Source organism: Phocoena sinus, chromosome 4 (genome assembly GCF_008692025.1).
Source record: "Phocoena sinus isolate mPhoSin1 chromosome 4, mPhoSin1.pri, whole genome shotgun sequence".
In the NCBI taxonomy this organism is placed as follows: domain Eukaryota; kingdom Metazoa; phylum Chordata; class Mammalia; order Artiodactyla; family Phocoenidae; genus Phocoena; species Phocoena sinus.
In genome coordinates, this window is record NC_045766.1 from 145,437,315 (window position 1) to 145,463,231 (window position 25,917).

The following is a 25,917-nucleotide window of genomic DNA, read 5'->3' on the forward strand; positions in this document are numbered from 1 at the left end:
ACCCTCGGGCCTCACGTTTCACCAGTTATTAGACGGGCAGTGGCCACAGCTCCACCACCCCGGACACTGGGACGGCCCCCGCACGGCGTCCATCACAGACGGTCTGTCCAGAGGGTCCTTCCCCCACCCCTTCCTCTCTCCCCCTTTCCCCTCCCCCTCCCCCCCTTTCCTTCCTTTTTCAGTGTTTCTTTCAAACGACAACCACAGCCTCTATGTCTGATTCCAACCGACCAGGGAATATGACTCTCAGCTCTTCAGCAACAGGACAGAGTAAATCAGGCCAAAGCGCGTGGCCCCGGGACACAGGCCAGACAGACTCATCGAGTTTCTCGGGGCAGCTGGGATGCGGAGGGGTGGGGACCTACCACACTCCCTGGTGGGTGCGCCCCAGCTACTCCTCAGGCGAGAGCCCGGGAGCCCTCCTGTCCCCTGGAGCAGCCAGCACGCGTGGACGTCTGTGGGCACTGCCTTTCCCATCCTGGCCTCTTTTTCTGGTGGTTCTTTGCCTTCCTGCTGCCAGCTGGTGCAAGCTCCCTGTCACTTAGGACATGAGTCACCACCTGAGGGGTCCCGCCTGCAGGTCACTGTGACTCAGATGCCCCACATGCCAGCGCTTCCACCTGGGCGTCCAGCCTGGCCGTGACCGGTCCACACCTCTCGGCCCCTGGGGGAGGCATCCCGGCTCCCCCCGACCCCAGCACCTTCTCTGACCACTGGCTGCTTCCCATCCAGCTGACTCATTTTGCAGTCAGAGCTGGGAGACAGGACCACCCTGTGCTCAGTGCCTGGGGCTGGACCCGACAGTCAAGCTGGCCAGGAGAGGGGACAGGAGGGAGAGGCTGGTCCACGCTGAGGGCAGGGACAGGAGCCTGGCCAGTCTGGCACCCCCGTCAGCTCCGACGTCCTCACAGTCACCCTGCCACGGAAACCACATGTGTAACCATGGAAAACATTTTCCTTGATGAATCATTCTGTAAGTTGGAAGGAAAATTCACTCAATAGTTGAGGCATTAAAAAGAAATCAAAAGGGTTTTGTTCAACAGATGCTAAGAGAGTTTGGGTCTTTGGTGTTTATAGGTGAAGGCGGCTTTCTGTCACCCACAGCCGGGAAGAAGCAGGGCGTTCCGGAAACACCCACCGCCATCGCTTGGGAAGCCAGGTTCCTGGGACACTCCCCATGTCGCCCTGTCCTCGGGGCCACCATGTCACCCCATCCTCTGGGCCCTTCTGGTCTAGGAAGTTCTATCAAGAGGAGTCTGAGTTTTCAGAGCCTGTGGAGGACAGCTCACCCTGCCGTGGGTCCGAGTGGCCCTGGTGGGGCCGGGAGGTGTCCATTCAGCGGCAAGGGCTCAGCCGTGGGCAGCGGCCTGGGTCTGTCTCCATGGGTCTCTCACCCACCGTGTGGCTCTGGGCACAATTACCCACCTTGGTTTCCCCACCTGGACAATGGGGGTAAGCTCTGCCCACCTACCCCTGAGTCGGAGGAAACATTGGACCAGGAAACACAGGGAAAAGCCCTTTGTGCCCTGAAAATCCACGTTTGCAATTATAAATGGACAGTGTTTCCCAGAAAGTGCCGTTTCGGACCACAGAACCAGCGCTCGGCAAAGCGGGCTTTGCTCCGAAGGGCAGCGCCGTCCATCCGGCCTGCCGACCACAGCCGTGGGGGTCCTCGCCACAGGACGGCCCTCTGGGATGCCATTCACGCGGTCACTTCAGAGCAGAAGGCCTCCTTGCAGCGTGGGGCCAACAGAGGGGGCCGCGCTTGGGCCCTGGGCCTGCACGGCCGGCAGGAGGACTGTCAGAGGGGGACGAGGCGTGCGGTCAGGGGGGGCCCTGGAGCTGCCCGGAGCCGGCCAGGGAGGACCAGCTCCCCCGACAGCCCCGGGGACCCTGGGCGCAGTGCCAGGCCTGGAACGGTTGGCTCTGTGTCCTGGACACTGCACCAGCGGGCTGCCTGGGGCGCTGCCACCTGGTTGGGGGCATGGGGTGCAGCGTGGGGTCACCCGCTGGCCACCTTCACCGTGTGGACACAGTGCTGTGAGCAAGTGGAGAGGAGACGGCGAGAGATACACTGCCCACGGCAAGGCACACCCTCACCCTCACGCTCTGCAGGGGTGGACTTGTGCTAAGGGCCAGGGGCCAAGGTCCTGGGGCCTGGCAGACGTCCGCACTGTCCTCAGGGCACGACACCAGGTGGGGCATCACCGTGGGGGGCATCACCCATCGGGGGTCATCACCATCCAGGCGCCTGGCCTGGAGACCAGAGCGGGAGGGGGGTGAGCTCTGCTCTCACCTCCACTCCCCTCATCCCCCCTCCATAAGGGTCCTGGGCCGTGGCCCTGCTGTCCTTCCTGGAGTGCGCCCTGTGTCTGAGGGGCCCTGGCCCCTGGCAGGGGCAGGCTGGCAGCAACCCCACAGGCCCCTGGAGAGGGTCTCACAGGCTGGGGGCAGTGGGGGGAAACGTGCCCCGGGGGTCCGAGCACAACCCGACACTGGTTGTGGCTGGAGGGGCTGCAGGAGGGCTCCCCTCCCCCCTCCCCTCTTAGGGCCTCACACTTGCTGCCTGAAAAGGGTGGGCGGAGGGGGGAGGGTGAGGAGGAAAGAGGGATATGCTCAGAGGGAGGAAGGCCCTGCCTGGCGGTGGTTGCCGTGTCCGCAGGGCAGAGGGGACGCTGTGGCTGCACGGGGGAGGGCTCGGCCCCGCCCCATCAGCGCTGCCGGCGGCAGGCCCCTCCGGCGGCTCCCTGGGACTGGGCGAGGCGTTTCCGGAGGAGCCGCTTTCCTCCCAGCTTCCACCCACGCTGTGGTTCTTAACCCAAGGACAGTCCTGGTGGATAACTTCCCCTTTCCCTGCGCTTACTTTTGGAGGCACCTGGTATCACTGGGGCCTGGGAGGTGCAGGAGTCCGTTTGGGGGCGCCCCTGGAGGGCTCCTGTCAGGGGCCCAGGGGCCCAGAGCCCCAGCCCCTAGGAGGCCGAAGCCCAGGGAGTGACCTGCGGGGCCTCCGGACACTGTAGGCCACACCCCGGGGGACAGGTGACCCGTGCTTCCCTGAAACAGCCCCCTAGCATGGGCGAGAGGCCCAGAGATGGGGGGGCTTCTCCCCATCACCACCCCACCCTTCCCGTGGGGCCTGGGGACAGCCCTGTCCCCCAAGCCTCCTGGAACCCCAGCCCATGTCCTCCCCCACCTCTCCAGGGCCTTGACTCTTCCCACCTGGAGACCTCAGCTGCCTGGACAGTGTCACCTGGGGGTCCATTCAAACCTGCAGCAGCCCTTCTACCCACCCTCCCCCCAGACACCCACACCCTCCCAGCCTGGTCCCCGAGGACCTCGGCCCACCTCTCACCCCTCACGGATGATGGATACCATGCGAGGGGCAGGGCGGGGGGCGGGGCTTGCAGCCTCGGGCCAAGTATCTCCCTGGGGCCCCTCCCCTCTCAGGCCCTTCCCCCAGAGGGCTCCAGGGCTCCACGCCAAGCAGGTGCCCTCATGGTCCCTGCAGTGCTGTGGGGAAAGGCTAGCTCCCGGAAGGCCGATCTGGGACATCGGATGAGTGACGCCCCCGCCCCCGAGGAGGGGCCAGCAAGGCCCACGGTGGGAGGGAGAGGAAGAGAAAGGGGCCCCTGGCTGCCCATCCTGTCTCTTCTCCACAAGCAGATGGGGTGCTGCAGAGCCAGGCACCCTAACTTCCTCCCTTGCACCCTGGCCGACGGCCCCGTAGGACAGCTGTGCTGTCTGCCCGGCTCCCGGGAGTCCTGCAGGGGTGGGTCTGAGGCCTGGCCTGGGCCTGGGGGCTATGGGGATGTTGACCCTGCCGAGGCCGGCCCACCCCTCGGGACTACCTCGCCAGGCGCTGCCGGCTGGGAAGTGTGGGTGTCCCTGTGCCCCCCTCACACCCGCATCCTCACTGCCCAGCGGTGTCCGCGAATGGACCCTCCTGTCCCACAATCGGCCAGAGACCCAAGCAGGACTGTCCCTGTTTCTCCCCATTTCACAGACAAGATGAGTACAGAACCGCTGGGCAGCTGGGCCCCTGCTCTGGGGAGTCACGGCTCAGGGTTTCACACAACGAATTCCGATTTCATCTCCAAAACCTGCGAGAACATTAGTGCTGCCGCCTCTACGGCTAAAACAGCTCAGACCTGGAGAGACCACGTGAGCAGGGAACAGCCTTGTGCGAGGGGCCAAGCCCCCTTGTCTGACCCTGGGTGCCCTGCACCCAACCCCAAAGCACAGAGAGAACTGCCCACAGCACGGCCTGGGTGAGACCAGTGGCAAGTAAAAGTACCCCCACGGTTAGCTCACAGAAGATTCAGAACGTACGCACGGGGAAAACACTGGAAGAAATTCCACAGCAATCACCGAGAGGTATAATTCCCGAAGGGTTTCTCAAAACTCCTACTGTGGTTATACGACTTCGGCGCGTCTTTAAACTATAAAACGTTCCGGCTGATGTTAGACAAGTGGTAACAGCTCCAGCTCTGGGAAAGATCTTCTAGAATGTTCTCTGGGGCAGGGGTGGGCCTGGCCACATCTGGAGCCCACCCCTGCAGGGCCCCGGGGTCGGGGGTCTTCACACCTGTCCTCAGAAGCAGGGTCTCACCCACCTCTTTCTGTATGTCTGTCTCTCTGTCTATATACGTATTTATAGAAAACAAATGCACGTATAGTTATTGTTCTGACTGTGTTTTCCCAGAGTAAAAAACGAAATAATCTTTCGTCAATATGTATTTGACTAAACGGTGAAGAGATATTTCTACGAAGCCTCGGAAGTCAGACAGATCAATGGACTTGAGATGTTTACACAAACAGCACCATGATTTGTAGAAACTGGTGAGCGAGTGGACAGGCAAACAGGCCGATCACTCCCACGTGACCGTTGGAAACAAAATGCCTCAGGGAAATTCGTCTCAGGGCTCGCGTCCTCTTCAGACTTCTTCAAGCTGACTTAGCAGGAGACCTGTAAGCAAATAAAAAACTCCCCACAAGCCAGGGAGGTAAATCCTTTCAGGAGTGGCGTCCCAGGCTCAGAGCGGCTTGGGGGGGAGCGGAGCTGGGAGAGACCCCGCCTCCCTGGCCGCTGGGCCCCCGCCCCAGCCCCTCCCCCGCTCCTCCCTCCACCCTCCCTCCCTCCTGGGCTGAAACTCTGGCCGAAGGAGAGCAGAGACAGCTCTCTCTCTCTTTCTCTCTCTCTCTCTCTCTCTCTCTCTCTCTCTCTCTCTCTCTCTGGCCACCGTCACCTGCCTCCTGCCCCCTGCCCCCGCTCCATGGTGACCCGCAGGCAGTGACATGAGTCTGCCCCGTGTTCTGCTAGCCCTGCTGCTGCAGGCCTGCTGGGCCACCGCGCAGGACGATGCGGCAGCCTCGAGGGCCATCGCCTTCCAAGGTGAGTGGACTTGCCGCGTCTGGGACTCTGGCCTCGGCTGCCGGGCGAGGCCGGCCTGGACCAGACGTATCAGCTGTGATGGCCCAGTGGGACCCCAGCCCCTTCCCTTGCTGCCCGAGCGCTCAGATGCCGCGCGGCTGGCGACAGACCCCGACAGGAGGAGGCTGAGCCTCTGCCGGGGCTCAGCCCGCAAGCTCCCTGAGCGCCTGTCCCCGGCGGGTGCTGCCCCCTCTCTGCCTCTCAGCTCCTTTTGATTCCTTGCTGGTGGTCAGTCAAGAAACGCGGTCACCTGTCCCCACCACCCCCCTTCTGAAGGTCATGCCCCTGGTAGTTTTAAATTCAACTTGGAAACGCGGTAAAAAATCGGCCTCAGCTGTGGTGAAGGGCGGACTCCTCGCCCTTCCGGGAGGGTGGGAGTCTGAGTTGCCGCAGGGGTGCTGGCCGGGGAGGCGGCTGGTGGAGGACGCACCTGGGGAAGGTGGGCACAGGGCGTGAGCTTCAGGACCCTCCTCCGTTCCCGGCCCAGACTGCCCCGTGGACTTGTTTTTCGTGTTGGACACTTCCGAGAGCGTGGCGTTGAGGCTGAAGCCCTACGGGGCTCTGGTGGACAAGGTCAAGGCCTTCACCAAGCGCTTCATCGACAACCTGAAGGACAGGTAGGACCTCCGTCCTCTCGGGGCCGGCCGGCCTGGTGTCGCCCCTGCCGTGGCCCAGCAGGCAGAGTCCGCATCTGAGAAGGGTGGAGTCGGCCGGGCCACTCGAGTCCCCTCCCCGAGTCTGAGTGGTTCAGACAGGCCAGGAAAAAGCTGAGTTGGAGATGGAGCAGGCCGGTCGGCCGGGAGGGTGGAGGGGGCAGTGCTGCTCCCTGGGCTCCGGGCCCCAAACCCCGCGACGGAAACAGCTCCCCACCTCTACAACTGAGCGGACGTGGGGAGCTGACCGAGGCCCTGTGGGTCCGCCCGGTATCCGGAGGGGGTACTCCCTGCCAGCCACCTGGGCACCGACCACTGCCCAAGGGGACGGTCAGAGCCCACACCCCGGGCCCGAGGTCCCAGTGTCCCCCATGTCCAGAGTCCTGGTCGGAGGGGCCACCGGCCCAGTCCTGGGTTTGGCGGCATCACTCTCCATCCATCCGTGCATCCACTCACTAACGGGGGGAGCCCTGGGCAGTGGGTGTGGCCAAGCACAGGACACGCCTGCAGAGGGGCAGGTCAGGGCCACGGGGTCGGGGTGGGGGGGGGTGCTCAGCTCAGACCAGGTTCCTCCCCCTCCCTCACCTGCACAGGCCCCACCCCTCCTCCCACCCTGTCCATGCTGACCCACTCACCCACTGAGCAGCTGACCCAGGCGCCGAGCCTCCCACGCACCAGAAGGGGCCGCAGGGACAGAGGACAGGTCTGCCCAATGCAGGGACTGTGGGACTGAAGCCCCAGGCCTCCCGAAATGCCCAGGTTTATGAGGCCCAGGGAGGGCCCCGGTGTGGACGTGCCTCGGGGAGGGGGCGCCAGGGCAGCCCTGCAGCCCATCGTCCCGCTCCAGGGGGCTCTGGCCCTGCGCCTCAGTTCTCCCGCCTGTGAACTGGGGGCTCTTCCCGCTGTCGGCGTTGGTTCTCCGCAGGGGCATCCGTCACCCGTCTGCTGATGGGCTGTGGGCCTGGCCACCCCCGGAGACCATTGGCTGAGGCGCCCGGGGCAGAGAGAGGAGGCCACTCAGATCCAGGGGTCCCCACCAGCGTCCCTCCCCTGCCCACTGTCAGCGGCCCCACTGCTGTCCATGGAGGGTCTGCCCCCCACCCCATGGCCCTGGAGCAGGGTCTCAGCACACAGCTCCTCGTCTGAGGCCCTGGAGAGCCGGGAACATGGTGGTCACTAGCTAGCCGCCCCCGCCCCGTGTGGCCCCCGGCGCCGGGACCCAGGGTCTTAGGGCCGCTCGGGAAGCCCAGGCCGGGGCCCGCAGGCTGCCCCCTCTTGGGGCGAGACGGGACCGGCCATCTGTCCACCTGTGACATGGTGGCAGTCCTGCCTTCGGATGGACACAGTAGGGGAGCGGGCCTGGGTCTGGGGAGGGCCGCTCACCTCCGCGTGGCCCGCAGGTACTACCGCTGTGACCGCAACCTGGTGTGGAACGTGGGCGCGCTACACTACAGCGACGAGGTGGAGATCATCCGCGGGCTCACGCGCATGCCCAGCGGCCGAGACGCGCTCAAGAGCAGCGTGGACGCGGTCAAGTACTTCGGCAAAGGCACCTACACGGACTGCGCCATCAAGAAGGGGCTGGAGGAGCTGCTCGTGGGGTGAGCGCCCGTGCCCACCCGGCGCCCGCCTGCGGCCCCGCGGCCCTCAGAGGCTGCCGCACCTCCCTGATCGCAGCCTGGTCGGCCAAACTCCAGGGCTGCCCGCTGGCAGGCCAGGCTCTGCTGCCCAAGGTCCCCAGGACCAGTCCCAGTGGCCGAGGGGGTCATGCTGCTGACCACCGCCCAGCCTGCCCCATGGCTGCCAAGGTCGCTCTCCATCCCTCTGTCCTTCCCTCCAGCGGCCCACTGTCGTCTCAACCACTGAAGGCAGAGGGGGCCTGAAATGAGATCCCACAGAGCTTTATTTCCTGTTTAATGTCCCTTCCTATAATCCCACTTGTGGTCGGATCAACACAGAGAAACAGGAAACGTTGCCTTGGGTCTGGGTCTCCCTCCAGGGTTTCTAGCCCCCTGACCCTTACCTCCAGTCTAGGGGTCTCAGCTCTGTGGTTCCAGTGGGTCCCTGAGCTGTCAGGGTCAGTGCTGGCCTGAGGGGGCCAGGCTGGGTGGTGTCACCTCTCCCACCCGCTGCAGGGGCTCCCACCTGAAGGAGAACAAGTACCTGACCGTGGTGACCGATGGGCACCCCCTGGAGGGCTACAAGGAGCCGTGCGGGGGCCTGGAAGACGCCGTGAATGAGGCCAAGCACCTGGGCGTCAGAGTCTTCTCTGTGGCCATCACGCCTGACCACCTGGTAGGACCCCTGCCTACGTTGGGCGGGGGGTGGGGGGGCACAGGTACAGGCATAGCCTGAGGGACGGGGGGCTCCAGGGGAGCAGAGGTGGAGAGGGGCCCGGCGCTCCCACTGTCACCAACGTTCGCCCTTGTTCTGGTCGCGTCCACGCCAGGAGCCACGTCTGAGCATCATTGCCACGGACCACACGTACCGGCGCAACTTCACGGCGGCCGACTGGGGGCAGAGCCGTGACGCGGAGGCCGTCATCAGCCAGACCATCGACACCATCACGGACATGATCGTGAGCACGGCCCCGCCTCCCTGCCGTGTCCGAGATGCCGGAGATCCCGTGCCTGGGAATGAAAATTAATTTGACTTTTCTCTTTCACTTTTCAGAAAAACAACGTGGAGCAAGTGGTAAGCCCCCCGCCCCCCCCCCCCGCACCATAGCATCACCAGCGCCCGTTTGTCCAGCAGCAGGCTGAGCGCGGGCGGCCGGTGTGGCTGTGCCCGGGCTCTCTGACGTGTCCCCTGTCCCTTCCTCCACAGTGCTGCTCCTTCGAGTGCCAGGTGAGTGTGCCACCCCCTCCCTGGGCCACCCCGGCTCTGCCGCCTCGCGCTCACCGTTCTCTTGTGTCTTGCAGCCCGCCAGAGGACCTCCCGGGCTGCGGGGCGACCCCGGGTACGAGGTGAGTGGCCGCGTCCTGTCCGTGCTTTCCTCCTTGGGGTGGGGGGGGAGCCTGGGAGAAATGTCCCTGAGCCTGGCCCCCAGGTGTTCGGGATGCGCTGGACCCCAGGCAGCCGTCCTGAGCGCTCACCGCCCGCCTGCTGTGCTGAGCAGGTGCCCCAGTGCGGGAGAGAGTCCAGGCGCCGTGACCCCACGCCGATGCGGCGGCCACGGGCTGCCGTGGGGTGGGGCCCGCCACTCTGGCCTCTTCCCCACGGCGGAGGGAGCGGCCTTTCTGGAGTGACCACCCCTGTGGCTTTGCTGCTGGAGGCGGGCCCTCCATGGGACGGGTGACCATGGGCCCAAGGCCACGACTGCTTCGTGGGGAGGTTTTGGAGAACAAAATTAGTTCCCAGTATTCACAACCTGGGAGCTTGCTTGTGAAAGTCCACATTTCTGGCTTTTCCTAGAAACTGTCAGGTGCAGTAGCCGTGGAGCCACACGGCTACCTCCTCCGGGGGGCTTCTGCGCCCCACCCACCCCGCCCGCCCCAGCAGCAAGAACGGGCGGAGAGAAAAGATTCAGGGGTCACTCCAGCCGGTGCCGGGCAGCCCCAGGGCCCGGTGGGGTGTGTGGGAGGGGAGCGTGGACCTGACCACGCAGGTCCCAGGATGGGCCACGAGAAATCACATGCACACAAGGGACTGGATGGAATAGCTTTTGGGACCTTTTTTGTTCGCAAGTAGAGGGTCCTTCTCACCAACTTTTTAGAAATAAACGGAATCTGTCCTCTAACCCTGATCTGCTCTGTATTCCAGGGAGAAAGAGGGAAGCCAGGACTCCCGGGAGAGAAAGGAGACACCGGAGACCCCGTGAGTGCCGAGCCCCTGACCAGGGGGATGGGGGCGCTGAGAAGCCCGAGCCCAGGGAACTGGGCTGCGGAAACTTCCAGAAGGATGGCTGGTTTCTGAGCACCATCGCCACGTGGCCTGACCCTCAGAGGACACGGCCCTCGTGGGTGGCGAGGACCAGGGCGCACGCGGCATAGCCATCCTTCCAGCACCCCCCGCCCAGGAAGACTCCCCGTGCCCCTCAGGCGCCCCCACAGGCCCACCTGCTCTCAGAAGACGGGGGCAGGGGGCAGCCAGCAAAGTCCCAGGGCCTCTGCTTCAGCCACGGCCAGTCTCCCCTCTCCCCGTGGCCCCGTGGGGGGCTCTGGACCTCCGCCTCCTGGAGCTCCGCTGAGAGCCCCCAGGAGGGGTGGGTGAGGCCTTCATAGCAGGGCGCTTCTCTGACGCAGGTCAGTGGTCAGCCAGCCAGGTCTCTCCAGCTGACCGGGCCTGAGTAGGGTGGAGAGCAAGCGGGTTGGATGGGGGCTGCCCCTGCCCCCAGGTGTGTCTAACGCACCCCTTCCTCTGTTGCAGGGAAGGCCTGGGGACCTCGGACCCGTCGGCTACCAGGGCATGAAGGTGCGTCTCCCCCTCCTCTACCACAGCCTTTCCTGGGGCCTCAAGGCATCAGGCCTGAGGCACCCCTCACAGCCCCCTTCCCTCCTCTGTTTGCTGTCTAGGGAGAAAAAGGGAGCCGAGGGGAGAAGGTGAGTGACATGAGACTTTGGGGGGTGTCCCTCGGGGCACAGAGTGGCCCCCTACTCTGGACAGGGACGATGCTGCCTGTTCCTGGCGTGGCTGGGCTGCGATGAGCTGGGTGGTGGGGAGGCGCCCTCCTTGGGGACCTTGCCCCATGATGGGGAGACCAAACCTCTCACCCTTCCTTCCTGTCTCCTCAGGGCTCCAGGGGACCCAAGGGCTACAAGGTGAGTGTGGCCGGAGGGGCATGGCCGGTGGGGACACTTCCCTGTGGGGTGCGGTCTGACCTTGGTCTGACCTTCTTTGGTTTTTGCACTTTGCAGGGCGAGAAGGGGAAGCGTGGCGTGGACGGCGTGGATGGCATGAAGGTCACCCTCAGCTGGGGGAGGGCTGGAAGCGGGGCCCGTGTTTCAGGAAGGGACGGTGGGCGAGGCTGGCCACCCCAGGGCCGGTGGGTGGGTAGGGGTCTCATGTGTGGCCACCCCTGGGCAACTCTGAGGCAGCATGAAAGGCAGGAGACGTTTCCTGCCAAGCCCCAGGTCCCAGTGGACCCCAAGCCACCTGGCCAAGCTCAGAGCTCCTTCTGCCGGGTGGGGCTTTCTTGGGAAGCGGGTGGATGGGCCAGCGCTGAAAGGCTTGACCACCGAAACCGCCTTCCTCCTTGCAGGGGGAGACGGGGTACCCTGGCCTGCCAGGCTGCAAGGGCTCGCCCGGATTCGATGTAAGTCGCTTTCTCTCACCGACATTTTAAGACTAAGTCCTCAAGAGTGAACGTTGCCTCCGCCCTCCTGCTGACACACGAAGAAGTCGCACGGGCCACACCACGTGCAGACCTGCCCTTCTGGCTTGTCACTCACGTGTGTGCAGCCCAGTGGCTGCGGTTTCAGAACGTGGTCTGACTCTGCGTCCTCTCCCCAGGGCATCCAAGGACCCCTTGGGCCCAAGGGCGACGCGGGTGCCTTCGGACTGAAAGGAGAGAAGGTCAGTGACTCAAGCCCGCGGCGGGCCAGGCTGGGGCTTTACGACCCACTGAGCATTGAGCAGAAATTCCTCCTGGAAGCAGGTTCTCGCCCCTAGTCTGGGGGCCAGGCCCCACCGCCCATGGGGGATGAGGCCTCGCCACTGCCCTTCCTGGGGCCGTCAGGGCTGGGGTGGGGGGCCCTCCGCCCCGGGAAGTGCTGGTCCCTGAGCCTCGGACACGTCCTGTCCCCACCACACCAGCCGCCCCTGCTCATCCGTCCGGGGCCTCTCTGGTCACCTCAGGAACGTCCACGTGGCCTGCAGCCCGCGGGTCAGCCCAGAATCGACCTGCTCACGGGAAATCTAAGCTCAAGAATAAACGGGGTGACGCTGATGCTGCAGTGGGCAGAGCAGTGAGGCGTGAGGACTTCACGTTTTGAGTCTAATTCAAATCTGTTGCTGGGATTTTTTCCCAGCAGCAGGAAGTGCTGGGAAAGTTGGAGCAGTAACACGAACTCCGCCCCAAACGCGTCCTAGCAACGCACATGTCCTGGAGTGTGGGCCGAGGTCCCCAGCCTGGCAACAGTGGGCCTCCACTCATGAGGGCCGGGCTGGCCCCTGTGGTGGCGGCATTTGAACCCAGGAGGCGGGTTTTGTGCAGAGATGTGGGTGTCTGGGGAGGGTCCTCTGTGTCCGAGGTTCCTACAGTCAGTCAGGGACGGCGGCCTGAAGCAGGGCCAGCGTGGGGTCACTGGCCCCCAGGACGGCTGGGCGTGGCCTCCTGAAGGCTGACCCTTGCATCTTTCCAGGGTGAGCCTGGAGCAGACGGGGAGCCTGGGAGGCCAGGGAACACGGGGCCCCCCGGAGACGAGGTGAGCATGCACACAGCCCCCCGATACAGCGGGGTGGGCGCCGGCCCTGGGAGGGGCCTCAGGGTCAAGGACAGACAGTCTTCACTGTTGTCCCCAGGGTGAGCCCGGAGCGCCTGGTCCCCTGGGAGAGAAGGGAGAAGCCGGCGACGAGGTAGGAGCCCCTCGTCCTCCTGATGCCCGAGCCTCAAGCAGAGTTCCTGACGCAAACTAACACTTGTGTTCACCCTCTTAATCCCAGGGAAACGCGGGACCGGACGGACCCCCCGGAGAGAGGGTGAGTGGAGGTGTCCTGGGCCTCACCACTTAGTGGCAGACGTGGACGGTGTGACCAGCCCTGTGGTCCCAGGTGGACAGCCCCCGGGGAGTGTGCTGGAGCCAATGGGACCCCAGTCTCTGAAGGACGGGGCGTGAGATGGAGGGACTGCAAGTCCTGGTATCTGCTGGGGCGCCAGGCCCTGTGCCCAGGCCTCGAGCCCCCAGCCTGCACCGTCAGGGCTGCGGCCTCACCGCCCTCTGCTGCCTCCACACAGGGCGGCCCTGGGGAAAGAGGACCACGGGGGACCCCAGGCGCGCGGGGCCCGAGAGGAGACCTGGTGAGTCACTGTTCCTAAAGCTGGGACCCCATCCCCTGGGGGCAGAGACCGGGGCCAGGCCAGGGTCAGGCCACCAGAATCACAGGACACGCCACCGAGGCCCTCTGGCCCCTAGATGTGGGCAAACCACGCCCTCGCCTCCTATTTCCCAAGTATACCCCCCGACACACACTTCTTGTGTGGGAAATGCAGCAGCTCCTGCCCTCGGGCCCCGCCCAGACCTCCAAGCTGCGTGGCCCCGGGTCACCTCCAGGGCCTGGGAGGCAAGGTGAGCTGGGTGGGGCTTCTCCACTCACCACGGGTGACCAGGGAGCAGCCACCTGAAACCTCACCCAGGCACGCCGTGTAAGCACGCTCTCTGCAGCGTGGCTGCCACCTTCGCGCCGGCTGGCCGGGTCCGGCTCCACGGGCTTTCCCCGAGCTGCGCTTATTCTTTAGCTGCCCAACTTCACACTTTCACAGCTGACTCAGCGAGCCCCTCCCGCCGCACGTCTGGGCTCTTCCCCCCAGAGCTCCTAAACGTTTTGCAGACGGAGCCTCTTCTGCAACTGTCTTCTTCCGGGGACGGTTCCCCTTTGTTAGAACTTCAAGAGCAGGAATGTTGGAAACGGCTCAGTGGCTGCTGCTCGCTCACCTCCAAGGCCCAGCGGCTTCGCTGTCAGGGGCCATGCTGGGCTTCCTCTGCCACGTGGTTAAGCGGGAAAGGCTGGCGGGACCCAGAGCGTGGGCACCGAGTCAGACTCTGCCCGGTTAGAGAGGAGAGCAGGCCTCACCCTATGGCTCTGGGGTTAGGAGGCAAGGATGCTGAGCCCCAAGCCTCAGATGCAGCTGGCCCTCTCCCTGCTGGAGATGCAGGCGACGCCGCTCCCCGTCCGCAAGAACGGGATGCTTCTCCAGGCTGTGCTGTCCCCCTGGGGTGACACTTGGACGTAGGGGCAAATGCTTCTCCTCCAGATGCGTGTCCAAGGCGTCCCGATGGGGAGAGTGTGTTTAGCCAAGTCCAAGGTCAGGGGAAGAGAGGTTTGTCTTTCTGGCCCCGCCCCCGGGCCCCCCAGAACCCCACGCCCCACCCCCCCAGGCAGGGGTGGGGAAGGACAGCAAAGCAGGGACGATGTAGCTTTGACCTCCTTTCCGAGCCCAGTGCTTCAGGTCAGGAAACAGGACTGAAGGCCAGGCTGTGCCTCCAGGAGGTGCCTTGGACAAACGGGGGTGGAGGTATGGTCAGCCCCACACAGCTCTGGGACCCGAGGCCGGGTGGACGATGAGATGCCTCCCGGCCTCGGGTGGGCTGCTGGCCCCTTGTCGTGGCCCCTTGAAAGCACAAGTCACCTGATGGCCAGGCACATGGCCACGTTGTGGGAAACACGTGGGCAAGTGTGAAAAGGAAGGACGAGGCCGGCCCACAGCAGACGGCGGCCCTTCCTGGCTGTGTGGGAGCTGCCGGGCCCCCGGCCTCGCCTGGTGGCCACCCGGGGCGGCTGCCCTCTTCCATCTCCACCTCAGTGGCTTTTCCTCTCCAGGGCGAAGCTGGACCCCAAGGTGACCAGGGACGAGAAGGCCCCATTGGCATCCCCGGAGACCCGGTAGGAAGCCCGGCTGCCAGGGGGCATGGGGGGAGCTGCTGCCGGTTCGGATCAGCTCACAGATTTAGGGGGAGGTCCCTTTTCTCTTCCCACCTGGGGTGCTTCCTGCAGGGGCAAGGCCTGGAGACCTTGGGATGTCTGGGGTCAGGTGGGGGGCCAGGGTGGCTGGTGCAGATTGGTGAGCTGGGCCCAGTGCTCCCAGGGGAGCCCTGTCTCACGGTGGGCGCCTGCCAGGGTGCAGCCCTGAGTGTGCAGAGCCCCATGCTGCCCCCAGCTCTGCCCTCAGGGTGAGGAAGGGTGCCCTGGCTCGGCTGGTGCTGGGGGAGGGCAGTGGGCTTGGAGGCCGGTCTGGGGCATGCGGGGGGCAGGGCAGGCAGCAGCAGGGGCGTGCTGGAGTCGGGGGACCCTGGGCACCCCCTGGCCTGGCAGAGCGGGGTCACGGGGGACTGAACCCGGACAGAGGCACCCCACATTGGAGACAGGGTATGTGAGCCTCTCTCAGTGTTCGGAGCCCAGAGGTGAGATCCTGGCTGGAAATTGATTTGGGAGTGTTGGTGCACAGAAGGTTCTAGAATTCCTGGATGTGACCTTCTAGAGGCCATGCTGGGGATGAGGAGGACAGTGGAGGCCTGAGGAAGCAGTGGGCTGGGTGGAAGGAGGGGGCGGGGACAGGCAGGAGGCTGTGAGCGGCTGGGGGCGAGGCACAGGTGAGACGACCCTCCCCAGGGAGCACCATGCCCGCCACTGCTCTCAGCCCATCTTCTCCAGGCCCCGGCCCAGGGCCAGCCACGGGGGTCCACGAGTGGAGGGTGGGGACGGGATGCACGCAGAGGCGAGGCAGTTTGGGATGCAGTCCGCACTGGGCAGGCCTCGGCCAGAGGGACACCGCTGGTGGCTAGTGCATCCTGGCAGAGGTCAGCAGGGCCTGCTCGAGCTCTGGCCCTGGGGGAGCTCCCTGGGGGAGAACAGGAAGGGGGGCACACAGCCTGGTGCCGCCCTTGTTATCGGGGTGCTGGCCATCCAGTGGGGAGACAGACCACATGTAGTGAACACGTAGCAAGCTGACCTATGTGCGTGGTGAGGACGCCTGGCTGCAGAGGTAGGTCCCGCAAGGCCCTCAACCCTGCCTGCCGTCTCCCGTGGGGTGAGGGCTGCCCCAGGGTCCACGAGCCCCTGAGGGCCCCTGCGATCCGGGGTGCTGCCGGGCTGGGCGTCGGCCGGCTCTGCCACTGACCTGCGATGCGGCCTCTTCCTTGGCGCCTTCGGAAGGGTCTCTACTTCCTGCCCCTTCTCGTCCCTGTTGACTGTAACGAGATTCTCTGCAGCATTTTGCTTTACAGAAAAATACTGTAGGGAGTCCCCTGGTGGCCTAGCGGTTAGGGTGCCGGGCTTTCACTGCCGTGGTCCGGGTTCAATCCCTGGTAGGGGAAATAAGACCCCACAAGCTGCACGGCATAACCAAAAAAAAAGGAAAAATACTGTAATAAATATCAACATCCATCTGCCGTTCAGTCAGCTCATCTGTCCATCTGTCCATTCATCCATCCATCTCTATCCGTCCATCCATCCATCATCTCTGTACACGTGTGCATCTCTCCATCTATCCATCCACCCATCTGTCATCTGTCTATTCATCTATCACATATCTGTGGATATATGTATCCATCCGTCCATCCATCCATCTACCCACCCAGCCGTTCATCCATCCATCCACCCTGAAGAGCTTCCAAGGCTATGTCCAGAATGTAAGTTCTTAGCAGCAACATTTCGCAGCCCCAGTGGTGTGTGTGTGAGTTAATATTTGCCAAATGATCCTACCTACTTCTGTGTCTGGCCCCCACGAGTGTGAAATAGGACAGCTCCCACACCTTTGCCAAGAGGAGCTGCGATCAGAGCCCTGCCGGGAGCTTTCTCTCCGCTACGATGAGAACCCTGCTGGGAGCTTTCTCTCCCTCTTGCTTTGACTGTTCGTGGGTTTACGGGCCAATGAGGCAGCTGTTCATTTCCCACCGGCATCTGTGTTTCCCACGTTGATGGCGGGGGGCTCCATCCATGGTGCAGACGTTTTGTCAGTTGTCATCTGCGTCCTGACCTTGTCTATGGTACCCTGTGGTTGAGGATGTCCTGCTCGTTTACAAAGATTTACAAATGCGCTCACGCCTTTGAGTGTCATTTTTGCTTATGTCTTTGATCTGTCTGGAGTAGAGACTGAGGGGCTGGAAGAGAGGTGAGCTTGGCCAGCTTGGCTTTTTCGGCGAACGGCCAGCCCGTTGTCACAACACACGTAACCGCAGTCTTTCCTGCTGGTTAAAACGCACTTTCGTCATGTTTAAACCCCCTCACCTACGTGTGCCTCTTTCTGGTCTGGCTGTCGCACACCCCTCCTCTTTCCATTTCTACCCAGTTCCCACGACTGTAACTCATGTGGCCTCAGGCTGGGCTGGGCCTGCTGCCTGGGCGGCTTCCTGGGCCCCTGCCTGGGCCCCTGACTTTCCTGGACAAGGACCAAGGAGCAGTAACTGCTCCTGGCCGCTGCTGCCGGGACAGGCTGCCCGTATGACACAGGTCTTCCCTGTGGCACCTTCAGGAGGTCATTCGAGACTCTGAAGGCACGAAGCTCTAAAAGCGGAACCGACACGGGCTCGTGGGAGCGTCCCAGCAGCATCAGTTCTCAGTCATCATAGTCACTGCAAAGAAAAGGAAACGACCAAGAACGTGGGGAGAGAGGGAGGCCCTACCCCAGGCGGTGGGGACCCCAGGCGCTGCTGGGGGCGGCTGCCTGCTTTGGGAAGGGGCCCTGTGTCCCCCCAGCCTGTGAGCGACCGGAGACGGTCCCCTCCCGACCCGTGGCTCCCGGCCAAGGAGGCGCTTGGTCACCTGGACATTCGACTTCCGGGCCTCCAGGCTCTGGCTCGTGTGACCCGCCCTCCCAACCCCACCATGGACCCACGACCCCACGACTGACTCCAGGCCCAGCAGGAGGCCGGCTCCGACCCCAGGGGCCATGCAGAGAGTTCTGGGAAATGTGTTTTCCCAAATCCCAGGAAAAGGCAGTGGAGAAACAGAGGACAGGGTCCCGTCATCCCGTGGCGGGCCCAGCCGTCAGGCCTCGCCCGTCCCACGTCCCACCGCGGTGGGCGCCCGGTCCCACCTGCAAGAGTGCCAGCTGCCCACAGGAGCTCCGCCCGAGTTTGTGTCTTAGGCGGGCCCTTGAGTCCCAGTTTCCCAGGAGGTGCTACCCGGGACCAGGAGGTGCCGCTTTTCTTGCCCCGAGGCAGGTCTCGGGGCCCCAGGCTGACCCCCTGAGCCCCCGTGTCCCCGTGGCCAGCATGCAGGGAGCGTGATGCTGGTGCTGGCCAAAGCGCACAGCCACGCCAGCTCCTGGGCCGTGGCCACGGCCGGACCCCTGCCCGGTGTGGGGCGGCAGTGCTGCCCCAGCCTCCTGGCCGGATAACGGGCGTCGTGCACATTTGTGACGGGAGGGCAGCCAGCAGAGAACTCATGAGAAGTGCCGCCTCATGACGGGGCCCAGGGGATGGGCCTCTGAGTCCAGGGTCCTGTTGGTGGGGCCCAGGGGGGCAGGCGGGCCAGCAGCCCCCTGAGTGACACAAGCTTGCCCTCCTCGCTGGGGCCTGGCTGGGGGCATCTGCGCAGCGCTCGGGGGACCGAGAGCCTGGCCCCGGGAATGCAGGGGTCACCTCCAGAGAGGGACGGGGATAGAGCAGCCAGCAACTGCGGGGTCTGGGGCCTGGGGGCTCCTCTGGGGCGGAGGGGGACCGATGGCTGTGTCCTCTCTCTGCAGGGTGAGGCTGGCCCCACTGGACCGAAAGGATACCGCGGCGACGAGGGGCCTCCAGGGACCGAGGTGAGGAGCCCTCCCCGCCCCCCATCCTAGGAGGGGCCAGCCCTGGACCCAGACCCCATCCTGTACCCAGCGCTTCCTTAGGAGATCCCCCCAGGCTCCTTACCTGTTAAAACTGTTTCATTTCACCTCACAGTATATGTGACTCTTAGGACGTTTAGAGAATGAAGAAAACTACAAAAAGAACCCCGCAGAGATAAACAACATGAAGAGTTTGGCTTATCTCTTTCCAAATTTCTTTTTTCTTTCATTGTATATTATGCCTTAGAAATTGGACTTGGTAAGGTTTTTTTGTTGTTTTTCTCAGCACGAGCTCAAACCTTAACGAGTTTTCAACACGTTATTGACGTGCTCCCATTGGCCATGCCTGTAGCTCTAGCTGCTGATTCCTCCACCCCCGCCGGATGGGCTCTCGGTTTGAATTTCCTGCAGTGACCCCGTGGGTTTCTGTCCCTGTTCTGGTCACCTCGTCCTCGGGTCACTCCCTGGGTGGACCACTGGGCAGGTGTGGCCTCTAAGGCCCGAAGGTTACACAGCCCCCCAGGATCATCGGTTTAAAAACCCTTCTTTTAGTCATTTCTGTGCTGCGTGAAGACGTGTATTTTATTTACTTGTCCCTCTTTCCTCCAAGAGACCTTGTGCCTCTGAGCCTGTGTGGCTCGCTGCCTGGTGTCCACTTCATTTTCTCCTCCTTAGGGCCCCAGAGGAGCCTCAGGGCCCCCAGGACCCCCCGGAGACCCCGGGCTGATGGGCGAAAGGGTGAGTGACGCAGGGCACAGGGCACAGCCCTGGTAGGGGGGCTGCCTGGGACTCTAGAGTCCAGAAGCGGCCGGCCTGGGCGAGTCCCACAGTGACTGGACACGGTCTGCTCTCCCAGGGTGAAGACGGCCCCCCTGGAAATGGCACCGAGGGCTTCCCCGGCTTCCCTGTGAGTGCCCCCCGACACCCCCTTTGGCCAGTCGGGCACACGGGCTCCGTGGCTGGGATTGCCCCTCGTGGCCCCCCCGCCATGTCAGAGCCCGGCGTGACTGTCCTGCCTTCCCTGCAGGGCTATCCGGGCAGCAGGGGTCCTCCCGGGATAAATGTGAGTACATGCCCTTCCGCTCTGTCGGCCCCTGGAGCACACGTGTGCGTTCAAGCACATCGCTCCCACACCTGAGCAAGCACACACGAGTGCAGAGGCACACACACGTGCAAACACTCCCACACGTGCAGACGCACTGCCCCCCGCAGCCCAGCTGTCGCCGAGGCACCCCCGCCTGCGTCTCCGTCTCTGGGAGCCCCGCCCGGCCCCGGGCGGGGTGCCCCTGCTGACACTTCCCTCAAGAGCCGAGGGCTCCACCACACCCCCCAGAGCCCTGCCCTCCCCAGGAGCCCAGGCCCGCAGCACCCACCCCAGACCCTGGGCCCAGCTCCCCCTAACCACTTGCTCCCCTGCAGGGCACCAAAGGCTACCCTGGCCTCAAGGGAGACGAGGGAGAAGCCGGGGACCCCGGAGAGGACGTGAGTGCAGAGCCCACCGCATGCTGTGACGTCCCGGGTCAGCCTCGGCCTCGAGGGCCCGGAGACCCGGAGGGCTGTGGTGGCTCTGAGGGCGGCTGAGCGTCCAGGGTCGAGGGTGCAGTGGGCAGGCTCGCAGCAGGGGGTCCAGGGGCTCTGGCCACGTGTGGCAGTGCCTGCAACACCGCGCTGTCTTTCCAGAACAATGACATTCCTCCCCGAGGCGCCAAAGGAGCAAAGGGCTACCGAGGCCCCGAAGGCCCCCAGGTGCGTTGGCGGGTGCGGGCAGGTGCCCCACCCAGAGGCTGCAGAGGCTGGGGTGTGGGGGCAGGAACCTGGGAGCCAGGCTCTGGGGAAGGGCTCGGGAGGCGAGGCTTCGGCAGGCAGGATGACGGGGAACAGGCAGTTTCGGGGTAGGGGCTTGAGCAGGCAGGGGTGGGCAAAGAAGGGGAGGGTGGGTCTCCAGGTGAGGCGTGATGGTTACGGCACGGCCCGGGGCGGTGCCTGGGTGAGGCTAGGCACCCTGCCCCTCGAGGTGGCGCCATTAGACCCACAGGGACACTCTGCCCCGGGCGGTGAGCACCCACAGACCACCAGGAAAGGGCACAGTAGACAGTTGTTGCCCAGCGGACGGAGGTAGCAAGTCCCCCAGCCCTTAACGTGCAGGAGCCTCAGCTGCCCCTAGTGTTCGGGGGGCCCTAAGTGGAGGTGGGGTCAGCCGAGGGCTCCCGTCACACCTGCAGCCCAGGAATCGGGCAGGGCCCCAGCGTCCACCCTCTCCTGTCCTTTCTCTGACAGGGACCCCCAGGACCCGTGGGACCACCAGGGCCAGACGTAAGTGAGGTGTCTGTGAACATCCTTGGGGGCCAACCGCTCTGGCCCAGGATCCTGTGAGGGTGGGGAGCCGTGATGGCGACGGGGGGGGGACATGTGATGGCCACAGGGGGACATGTGGTGGCCGTGGGGGTGTGATCGCCATAGAGGCACATTATGGCCATGGGGGGCATGCGATGGCCACTGGGGGGACACGTGGTGGCCATAGGGGAACATACGAAGCCGGGGGGCACATTATGGCCGCAGGATGGACATCTTATGGCCACGGGGAGACACGTCTTTGCCCCCACAGGAACATGTGATGGCCACGGCGGGGGGGACGTGTGGCCACATGTCAGGGACCACATCAGGTGCTCAAGCCTGCAGGCAGGGGCCTCACAGGCAGAGCAGGGCACACCATGGGAAGGGAGACACCCTGCCCAGCCCAGCCCCTCTGTGGTCCCAGCTGATGGGGACCTGGAAGGCTGGCCTCACCCCAGAGCCTGGGGCAGCCCTGGAGGGGTCACAGCAGGGCCTGTTCTGTCTCATGGGAGTGTCTCACCCCCTCCCCAGGAATGCGAGATTTTGGACATCATCATGAAAATGTGCTGTGAGTATCTCCACCTTTGAGTAACTGTCCTAACTAGAAGGAACGTCCTGCCACGGTGCCGGCCGGGGTGAGGCAGGCAGGGGGGCAGGCGTGTGCCCACCCACGAGAGTCCTGGTGGGCCGGGGAGGGCTGGCTGGAGGGTTTAGTCTAAACGACCCCGTAATTTCCTCTTTCTCCTCTTCCCAGCTTGCTGTGGTGAGTGTCACTCTTCAGCTGGTGTTTCTAGCTTTCGAGTGGACTGGCCCTGTGGCGGGTGGAGCCCCTCGCCCACACTCCCGCAGCCCTGGGGGGACGGGAGTTCTCCCAGTGCCCCCGGGCCCTCGGGGCTGCCCTGCTCTGGAAGGGGTCCCGGGAGGGCCCGAGGCTGAGCCGCCACCGCCCACAGAGTGCAAGTGCGGCCCCATCGACATCCTGTTCGTGCTGGACAGCTCCGAGAGCATCGGCCTGCAGAACTTCGAGATCTCCAAGGACTTCATCGTCAAGGTCATCGACCGGCTGAGCAGGGACGAGCTGGTCAAGGTGCGGTGCCCAGGCCTCGCTCGAGGACGGAGCTTCCCAGGAGGGGTCTGTCCTGACACCAGAGTGGAAGGGCCGGGCGCTAGGGGCCATGGGACGGACGCTTTGCTTCTCGAAAGCCGAAGCCCCCAGCCCAGCAGAGCATGAGGGTCACCCCGGGGGCCCGGGGGCCAGTCCAGCCTGGGACAGGTGGTGGGTGGAAGGGCGGCCCAGGAGGAGCATGGGCGCCTCAGGGGCCCTGGTGGGGGCCGCTCCCGACCGCGGCTCCCGTCCCCGTGCAGTTTGAGCCCGGGCAGTCGCACGCGGGCGTGGTGCAGTACAGCCACAACCAGATGCAGGAGCACGTGGACCTGCGGGACCCCAACATCAGGACCGCCCAGGACCTCAAGGAGTGAGTGCGGCTGCTCGGAGCCGGCCCACGCACGGCCCCCAGCGGCCCCCTCAGCCCTGCCCCAGCCCTGCCCCCAGCCCTGCCCCCCCGGGCCCCTGCCCCCCACTGAGGGCAGCGCCGTGGCCCCACAGAGCCATCAAGAAGCTGCGGTGGATGGGTGGAGGCACCTTCACAGGCGAGGCTCTGCAGTACACCCGGAACCGGCTGCTGCCACCCACCCAGAACGACCGCATCGCCCTGGTCATCACGGACGGCCGCTCGGACACCCAGAGGGACACCACCCCACTCAGCGTGCTCTGCGGCCCTGACATTCAGGTGGGGCGGCCTCCGTGTCTGCGCTCTGGGGCTCGGGGGACTGTCCCCACCGGGGGCCACGCCAACGCTGCCCGTCCCGCCAGGTGGTCTCCGTGGGCATCAAGGATGTGTTTGGCTTCGCCGCCGGCTCCGACCAACTCAACGTCATCTCCTGCCAAGGCCTAGCGCCCCAGGGGCGGCCGGGCATCTCGCTGGTCAAGGAGAATTACGCAGAGCTGCTGGACGATGGCTTCCTGAAGAACATCACCGCCCAGATCTGCATAGGTGGGCATGGGCAGGGCCCCCCTCGGCCCAGGCGTGGTCCTGCTCTGCTCTCACGGTGACCCTCCGGCCATGGGAGCCACACACCCACAGCCAGCAGCCCGCCTGCCGCCCCCCCAGCCGCTTCCCACTCTTCCCCGAGGAGGCCGTGGCCTGGCTCCCTCATGGTCCAGCGTCCACACAGGTGCCCCCCACCCTGAGTGTGGGCTGCACCACATCTCCCGCCCGTTGTCCTGGAGCCATGAGCACACATGTGCGCTGAGGTCTGAGGCTCGGTGCACCCACAGGTGCAGGCCGTGTTTGGCCTTGGAGCCTGAGACCCCTCAGAGGTGCCCACCTAAGAACATGCTTGCCATGTCCATCTGGGCCTGGCCCAGGGTCAGAGCTAAGTCCGTGGTGCAGACAGCTGGTCGGCAGCCAGAGAGAGCTGCGGGGTCAGGCTCGGGGCCCTAGCCCTCCCGGTGGGTACGCACTTAGCCTCGTCCAGGGACAGCGTGGCCCGGGCTCTGAGCTGCAGACCACCCTTCCTCCTCTCTGAGCCTTGGTTTCCCCATTCTGGGAAGGGGGGGTGCCTCACTGGGCTGGTGCCCGGGGGACCATTCCGTCCCTCAAAGGCCCCCTCTTGAATAAAGGACACCCCTCCTGGTGGGTGGAGGGGGCCAGCTGTTCAGGAGCGTCAGCTGTGCTTCCATGGAGATGCCAGCTGTCCTCTTGTTGGGGGGCTGCAGGTGGAACAGCAGTCTCTGAGATCGCTGGGTCCATGCTGTGGGGTTTTCTCTCTTACAGACAAGAAATGTCCAGATTACACCTGCCCAAGTGAGTACCGGGGGAGGGGGAGGGGCTCTCAGGTCGGGGCACGGGGTGAGGAGGGTCGAGAGGCCACAGGGCGGGTGGGGCCGGGCTCTCTGGGGCCTCGCTGTGTGCTCACGGCCGCCCCTGCCCACAGTCACCTTCTCCTCCCCGACCGACATCACCATCCTGCTGGACGGCTCGGCCAGCGTGGGCAGCCACAACTTCGACACCTCCAAGCGCTTCGCCAAGCGGCTGGCCGAGCGCTTCCTGACGGCGGGCCAGACGGACCCGGGCCAGGAGGTGCGCGTGGCGGTGGTGCAGTACAGCGGCACCGGGCAGCAGCGGCCGGAGCGTGCGGGGCTGCAGTTCGTGCAGAACTACACCGTGCTGGCCAGCGCCCTGGACACCATGGACTTCTTCAACGATGCCACCGATGTCACCGACGCCCTGGGCTACGTGACCCGCTTCTACCGCGAGGCCTCGCCCGGCGCCACCAAGAAGAGGCTGCTGCTCTTCTCCGACGGCAACTCGCAGGGCGCCACGGCGGCCACCATCGAGAAGGCCGTGCAGGAGGCCCAGCGGGCAGGCATCGAGATCTTCATGGTGGTGGTGGGCCCCCAGGTGAACGAGCCCCACGTGCGCGTCCTGGTTACCGGCAAGGCGGCCGAGTATGACGTGGCCTTCGGCGAACGCCACCTGTTCCGCGTGCCCAGCTACCAGGCACTGCTGCGCGGCGTCTTCTACCAGACGGTGTCCAGGAAGGTGGCGCTGGGCTAGCAGCCGGCCACCGCCACTGAGACGGAAAGTGAGAAGGGGACCCGAAGGTTCCTGACCCACCCGACTAGCTAGGTTTTTTTAAAGGAAAAGCTTGAAAGGCCGTGATTCAGTGCTCTGTGTTTTGCCAGCCCCCCTGAGCAGGGTGTTGCCGCCCCTGACCCTGGGCTCTGCCGGCCCCCTCCCGCCGCCCACCTGAACCCGCACCTGAACCGTCCCGCCTCGCGCTGCCGGTCAGGGTCCCCTAATCCCGAGTCAGAGCCCCTAAGCCCGGTTTCTCTTTCCTTTCTGGGGTCAGCTGTCACCGCCTCCCCTCCCCCACTCCCTCGTAGCTTGACTTTCCTTCACGAAACACTCACGCCTAGAGTCAGGTCTCCCAGGGAGCTCGCCTGAGCCCTGGTGAGCCGACCCTCCTCCCAAGGCTCTTGTCACTTACCCCCGGCCAGCAGAAACCGCGACTCCTCGACCCCGTGTCCCAAAAACCCCAGAGCAAAGGTGCTATCCTGCCCCCATCCCCAGCCCAGGACGCAGAGGCCTCGCCCCGCCACCCGGGCCAAAGGGATGCATTTCACCACAAACGAGTCAAAGCTCTTTTCCTCAAGGAAGTGATTGGTTCTCCATTTTACTGAAGGCCTTCCTGGCACTTTAGTTTTACTTTTACTCCTTCCTGTGGTTTTTCTCAACGTGTCCATGTCGGCGACTTTTCCAAATAAAGGCTGTCACTCTCCTTTCCGCGGTCATCTGTCCGAGGAGTTAAACCCACTCGGCGTTTGCACTTTGCACCAACAGGAGGACTCAGAGGTGCTTGGGGCGCCCCACTCAGAGCCAGTAGAGGTGCCTCCCCCCTCTTCCAGGTCTGGGGCAGGAGCTGGGAGGGGCCCTGACACCCTGGGCTGCAGAATCAGAAGGGGATTCAGTGGGGGAGGGCAGCTGGAAGAGCCAGTCGGATCCAACAAGATAAATCCCCAAAGGGCCACAGCATCCCGGCATCAAACCCATCTCTGGCCTTCTGGAGGGGCTGGCAGGTTTGGGCCTGGATTCAGGGCAGTAAGAGGGCCTCCCCCAGGAAGGCGGTGGGGGGCTGGGGGGGGTGGGAGGGGCTGCAGCTGAAGAAGGAGGGCAGGAGTCTGACGCCCTTTGGCATCGGTGTCAGGAGAGGCGGGTGGGGCCTCCGTGCGGGCCTAGTCATGGGGTCCTGGCTAGCGTCCTTGGGTGGGGCCCCCCGCGGGGCGACGGCACCCCACCCCAACCCCTCACGCAACGGGGCCGTGAGAGTCGAGCACCAGGCCGCGGGGACTCTGGGGGGAGCGGCACCCATGTAGAGGAGGGGTCAGGAGTCTCCCTAGGGGCTCAGCCCCTGCCTGATGTCACACAGCTCCATAGGAACCCAACAGCTGCTGGCGGTAAGTGTCCACTGACCCGCTGTCACCAGAAGGAGCCTGGCCTGAGGGGTGACCC

The 25,917-nt window shown here is 64.5% G+C and overlaps 1 protein-coding gene across 1 annotated transcript; it reads left to right on the plus strand.

Annotated features, from left to right (window-relative positions):
- The first annotated feature begins 5,154 nt into the window (after positions 1-5,154).
- Positions 5,155-25,187, plus strand: COL6A1 (collagen type VI alpha 1 chain). The gene is made up of 35 exons (XM_032630558.1): positions 5,155-5,392; positions 5,919-6,048; positions 7,485-7,685; positions 8,220-8,379; positions 8,534-8,662; positions 8,758-8,778; positions 8,911-8,931; positions 9,006-9,050; positions 9,847-9,900; positions 10,453-10,497; positions 10,599-10,625; positions 10,818-10,844; positions 10,941-10,985; positions 11,285-11,338; positions 11,536-11,598; positions 12,387-12,449; positions 12,547-12,600; positions 12,688-12,723; positions 12,980-13,042; positions 14,563-14,625; positions 18,428-18,490; positions 19,184-19,246; positions 19,365-19,415; positions 19,536-19,571; positions 19,928-19,990; positions 20,189-20,254; positions 20,786-20,821; positions 21,374-21,410; positions 21,597-21,605; positions 21,796-21,929; positions 22,208-22,317; positions 22,449-22,632; positions 22,716-22,896; positions 23,680-23,709; positions 23,840-25,187. The coding sequence occupies exons 1-35, from the start codon at positions 5,296-5,298 to the stop codon at positions 24,460-24,462; spliced, it is 3,084 nt and encodes a 1,027-aa protein (XP_032486449.1). The 5' UTR covers positions 5,155-5,295; the 3' UTR covers positions 24,463-25,187.
- Positions 25,188-25,917: the final 730 nt, after the last annotated feature.